The sequence below is a fragment of the Sinocyclocheilus rhinocerous genome, unplaced genomic scaffold (assembly GCF_001515625.1).
Source record: "Sinocyclocheilus rhinocerous isolate Xijiao unplaced genomic scaffold, SAMN03320098_v1.1 scaffold340, whole genome shotgun sequence".
Lineage (NCBI taxonomy): Eukaryota > Metazoa > Chordata > Actinopteri > Cypriniformes > Cyprinidae > Sinocyclocheilus > Sinocyclocheilus rhinocerous.
The window spans coordinates 747114-753270 of record NW_015670980.1 but is presented as its reverse complement, the minus strand read 5'-3'; the positions used below and the strand labels follow the sequence as shown (position 1 = coordinate 753270).

The 6157-nt window shown below is 35.2% G+C and overlaps 1 protein-coding gene across 1 annotated transcript in view; it reads left to right on the top strand.

Moving 5' to 3' along the window:
- The window catches only part of LOC107734486 (formin-like protein 2), an 88935-nt gene that overhangs the window by 71434 nt on the left and 11344 nt on the right, over positions 1-6157 (top strand). Inside the window, exons 13-18 of the mRNA XM_016546458.1 lie at positions 786-910; positions 2524-2726; positions 3403-3637; positions 5027-5095; positions 5176-5256; positions 5563-5692. Coding sequence (XP_016401944.1) covers positions 786-910; positions 2524-2726; positions 3403-3637; positions 5027-5095; positions 5176-5256; positions 5563-5692 — 843 coding nt within the window. The remainder of the gene's footprint in view (positions 1-785; positions 911-2523; positions 2727-3402; positions 3638-5026; positions 5096-5175; positions 5257-5562; positions 5693-6157) is intronic.

Genomic DNA, 6157 nt, shown 5'->3' with positions numbered 1-6157 from the left:
GGTGTATGTTTGTAGAGTAATTTACAACAGCTTCGAACGCGGCTCAGCCAATCAGAATCAAGGACCGGAACTCTCCGGTTTATAATCATTAATGTGTAATATGTTATATTTTAAACAAATTATGAGCTCTAAAGGATTTTCAGTCTTTTGCTTTAGACCATTTACAAATGTTAAATCATAAAATAAAATGTTAAGGTTACCACTGCATCTTTCTGGGGGAAAAAATGCAGGGATTAATATATAGTTTATTTATAGTTATTTTCAAAGCTTCACAGTATTTTATACTGTTGTTATAAAATAACTTTATTATTGTTTATTTAATTCTAAAAAATAAGTTCTTGTTAAAAACTAACCAAAATATAAAATAATGATATATCGGCATCGGCAAAAATCCAATATGGCTGACAGTATCAAAGGTTTCACGTTCCCTCACAAATGTGCACCGGACACGTTCAGATCTATTCCTGCTGTTCGTCACTCGGACTGCATGTCTTGTGTTTGTGTGACTGGCATGAGGTATAAGTTTCATAAATAAAAAATAAAGAAATAACATTTTGAACAAAAAGCTGATAAAAAGACTATGAATTGGATTCAGAATGATAAACAAAACGGAGATAGAGTCGCAAATCCAATATGGCTGACAGTATCAAAGGTTTCACGTTCCCTCACAAATGTGCACCGGACACGTTCAGATCTGTTCCTGCTGTTCGTCACTCGGACTGCATGTCTTGTGTTTGTGTGACTGGCATGAGGTTGTTGACGTGTGCTTTCTGTCATGTGTGTAGCTGTGAAGATCAAGAAGCCCATCAAGACTAAGTTCCGCATGCCGGTGTTTAACTGGGTGGCGCTGAAGCCCAATCAGATCAACGGCACTGTGTTCAACGAGATCGATGACGAAAGAATACTGGAGGTGAGACAGACACGGTTTTGAAAACATTGAAACACGTTTGGACTTGGTCAAAACATTTGTTTTTGTGATACACAGTATATGATGCATTAAAGTGCATTCGTTTCATAATTCATGCGTAATATGTTGCTGTATAATACATGATCAGGTTCAACTCCCAGTTTTGTTTTATATGCTGTAATTTATGATATTCTTTACATGATTAACTCTGAATGGGTTATTCTTATAATGTATTACATCAGAGGATATAATTATGATGCATTACAATGTGTACTCGGATGCATAAATGTATCCTTTTAAGGCACTACCATTCAAATGTTTTTTGTTTGATTCAAAGATTCATAAAATGTATCAAAAGTGACATTGTTGCAAAATACATTTTAAATAAATGCTGTTCTTTTGAACTAAAGAAGTATATTAATAGCACACTTGAATAAACTTCTTTTTCGTAAGGGTTTGCAAAACACAACACACAATTCTCTATGTAACACACAAAACACTAACAGGAATTGATATTATGGCAAAGATGTTTGCAAATGTTTGCTTTTGAGATGTGTTTGTGATATTTTGAATGCAGTGTTTCATTTTGCAAGAGATGTGAGGCATTTTGTATTTTGTGTGTGCAATTCTTGGATTTGTGTGTGAAGTTTTGAAAATGTGTGTAAGCAGTTGAAAAAAAACTGTAGTAAGAAAAGCTCAGATCATGGAAGTATCTATTCTGAGCACAGTTTGAGACAGATCTTATTTGAAACTCTAGAGGAGACACGTGAGATGTCTTTTTCTCAGGAGAAACGTCTGAGAAGAGTGTCCATCTCAGCTAGTCTTTGTTTGATTTCAATGCTCTCAAGGAAAAACCGATTAAGACATTGATGAGATCCCATGTGTGCTTTAGCTTCGGATGCATAAATGCATCCTTTTAAGGCACTACCATTCAAATGTTTTTTGTTTGATTCAAAGATTCATAAAATGTATCAAAAGTGACATTGTTGCAAAATACATTTTAAATAAATGCTGTTCTTTTGAACTTCCTATTCATCAAAGAATCCTAAAAAAAAATGTATCACAGTTTCCACAAAATATTAAGCAGTCCAACCATTTCTACACTGGTGTCAATAGAAATGTTAATTGAGCACCTAATCAGCATATTCAAATGATTTGTTAAGGATCATGTGACACTGAAGACTGAAGTAATGATGCTGAAGAATCGGTTTTGCATCACAGAAATGCATGACATTTAAGTTATTATTTAAATAATTTTATTTAAATACAGATTATAATAATGTTCCACCACATTATTCTTGTTGTTGTTGTTTTTTACTGCATTTTTGATCGAATAGATGCAGCATCAGAATAATTCAAAAACATTTAAAAATCTTACAGACCCAAAACATTTTTGTATATAGTACAGATATTTACATGGGTGTTGAATGACCCAATGTGAGGACATTGTGTATATTTGGCCCTGACTGTATTAAATCCGGTTTGTTTTTCTTTATATACTTGAATTGTTGGCTTGTTCTTTAGCTCCATGTTGATTTGCTAGGATTCCAGGCTGGCTGTTATTTTATAGATCAGTGAGTTTCGTGGTGAATAGTGACTGTGGTTTGTCTTTTCAGGATCTGAATGTGGATGAGTTTGAGGAGATGTTTAAGACGAAAGCACAGGGGCCTGCCGTAGACATCACCTCCAGCAAACAGAAGACCTCTCAGAAAGGACCAACTAAAGTCTCGCTGCTGGACTCCAACAGAGCCAAAAACCTGGCCATCACGCTCAGAAAAGTGGGCAAGACATCAGAGGAGATCTGCAGAGCCATTCAAATGTAATTCACAGCCGACATTCTAGAGTATATACAGCAGAAAAGATCACCAACATCCCTAGAAATAGTTTAAAATATTTCTTCATTTGTAATTTCTTTTTTAATGATTAACCATGAAATTTGGCTCCAAACGGGACTGAAAACTGCAGCTATGTGAACATAGAGAAGGTCGTCGGATTGATGAGGATAATGCTTTGATCTCTGTCTGTGTGTCTGTGTGTGTGTGTGTGTGTGTGTGTGCGTGCGTGCGTGCGTGTGTGCGTCTGTCTGTGTTTGTGTGCGTGTGTGTGTGTCTGTCTGTCTGTGTTTGTGTGCGTGTGCGTGCACGTGCGTGCATGTGTGTGTTTGTGTGTGTGCGTACGTGTGTGTGTGTGTACCTGGTATTTATCACGTTATGGGGACCAAATGTCCCCACAAGGATAGTAATACTAGTAAATTTTGACCTTGTGGGGACATTTTTGAGGTCCCCATGAGGAAACAAGCTTATAAATCATAAAGAATGAGTTTTTTTGAGAAAGTAAAAATGCACAAGTTTCCTGTAAGGGGTAGGTTTAGGGGTAGGGTTGGTGTAGGGCGATAGAAAATACAGTTTGTACAGAATAAAAACCATTACGCCTATGGAATGTCCCCATAAAACATGGAAACACAACATGTGTGTATGTGTGTGTGTGTGTGTAAGGCTTGACCTGCGGACGTTGCCGGTGGATTTCGTGGAGTGTTTGATGAGGTTCATTCCAACGGAAGCAGAGCTGAAAGTTTTCCGGCAGTACGAGAAGGAGCGCAAACCTCTGGAGAACCTGACGGATGAGGATCGCTTCATGGTCCACTTCAGCAAGATCGAGCGTCTCATGCAGAAGATGACCATCTTGGCGTTCGTGGGCAATTTCACAGAAAGTGTTCAGATGCTCACACCCGTAAGAGCTGACAGCACGTTTGCTCAAGAATTAAGCAGGATTTTCTAGTATTCGCTCCAAATCTTCCAGGCAAATTTAAAGAACTAAGACATGCCCAAGGATCTCCTCATTTTTCCATAATACCTGTTTCTTTACCTCTCACTGTGTCTTGAATTCTTTCATAACCCTTCTTCACATGATGCTTTCCATTAATACAGTGCAAAACCATGTTTTCTTACAACTCAAAATGTGTTATAAAATAAGGTAAAAGATCCATAATCTTAAGAAAAATTTAATAATTTGTGACCCTGGAGCACAAAAGCAGTGTTAAGTCGCTGGGGTATATTTGTAGCAATAGCCAAAAATACATTGTACGGGTCAAAATGATTGATTTTTCTTTTATGCCAAAAATCATTAGGATATTAAGTAAAGATCATGTTCCATGAAGATATTTTGTAAATTTCTTACTGTAAATATATCAAAACTTAATTTTTGATTAGTAATATGCATTGCTAAGAACTTCATTTGGACAACTTTAAAGGCGATTTTCTCAATATTTTGATTTTTTTTGCACCCTCAGATTCCAGATTTTCAAATAGTTGTATCTCAGCCAAATATTGTCCGATCCTAACAAACCATACATCAATGGAAAGCTTATTTATTTCATTTTGAAAAATTGACACTTAAGACTGGTTTTGTGGTCCAGGGTCACTTTTATTTAAGCTTATCTAATTATCTAAGCTTATTTAATTTACCTAAATTTATTTAATAAAATGTCGAATTTATTTAAGCTCTAGATTTAGCTAGTTTAGAACCAAATATTGGTTTGTAGTTACATATGATCTTATATTACTCACAAATGAAAGATAAATACTTAAATACTACTGTGTTCAGTGATGTTTCTTGTAATAACGGGTGAGCTTGACAAGCGCAGTCAACACTACAATATGTGGAAAAAAAAAGTAAAAAATTAAATGAGTTAAAAAATGCTTGCTTGTAGCATACAGTTGAATTGGTGCATATGACATCACTTTGGATGTGTCACAATTTTTGGCAACACTTACAATACAAATACAAATTTTAATGTATTAACTAGCAACGAGACATTTGTTACAGTACATATTGATTTTTGATAACGTTAGTGAATAAAAATACAACTGTATTTTGTTAAGATCATGTTAGCTCAGAAACTACTTTTTTTTTTTCTTATGTATTAGTAATACTTTATAAGTGCTGAGATTAACATTAACTAAGATGAATAGTGTATTTTTCATGTAAACTAATGTTGTTAAGTGCTACTCAATTTTTTAAGCTAGCTTTAAAAGTAGCTAGTTTTAATGAAGACAAATATAATGGTCAGCTGGACCTTTGCACAGCTTCTGTTATTGCCTTTTGTTTTTGTCTCAACAGCAACTTCACGCAGTTATCGCAGCATCTGTCTCCATCAAGTCCTCACAAAAACTCAAGAAGATTCTGGAAGTAAGTGTTTCACTTCTGCTCCGATTCATTTTTCTCTGGACTGCACGCGTGTCTTTATCGAGCGTGTGTTTCTCTCTCAGATCATCTTGGCTCTGGGAAACTACATGAACAGCAGTAAAAGAGGAGCGGTGTACGGCTTCAAACTGCAGAGCTTAGACCTGGTACACTTTACGTAGCATTACATACTAAAACTGTTAAAGTTAATCCTTATGAATTAGGAATGCAAGCAATCCTTGTTGTTATTTATAGCATGCATAGGACATTCAAACCACCATGATAGATTTTAATAATAATATTATAATAACATTGATTTAAATGGCTGATGAAAGTAAGTTGCACCAAATACCTCTGGAGTATTTCATCTAATCTTGTTGCATTCTTCTTCTGAAGTAAAACGACACATATGTCCTTCATTTGTGATTTAATAACTCATGCAGTTTGAGGGTTTGCATGTTTTCTTGTTCCAGTTATTAGACACTAAATCAACAGACCGCAAGATCACTCTTCTGCACTATATCGCAAACGTAGTGAAGGATAAATACCAGCAGGTGTCGCTCTTCTATAATGAGCTGAACTATGTGGAGAAAGCTGCAGCAGGTATGAAACATGTCATCCGTCAGTTTGATTATATGTGACCCTGGAGCACAAAAGCAGTCTTAAGTCGCTGGGGTATATTTGTAGCAATAGCCAAAAATACATTTTATGGGTCAAAATTATAGATTTTTCTTTTATACCAAAAAATCATTAGGATATTAAGTAAAGATCATGTTCCATAAAGATATTTTGTAAATTTCCTACTGTAAATATATCAAAACTTAATTTTTGATTAGTAATATGCATTGCTAAGAACTTCATTTGGACAACTTTAAAGGCAATTTTCTCAATATTTAGATTTTTTTGCACCCTCAGATTCCAGATTTTCAAATCGTTGTATCTCAGCCAAATATTGTCCTATCAAACCATACATCAATGGAAAGATTATTTATTCAGCTTTCAGATGATGCTTAAATCTCAATTTTAAAAAATTGACCCTTATGACTGGTTTTGTGATCCAGGGTCACA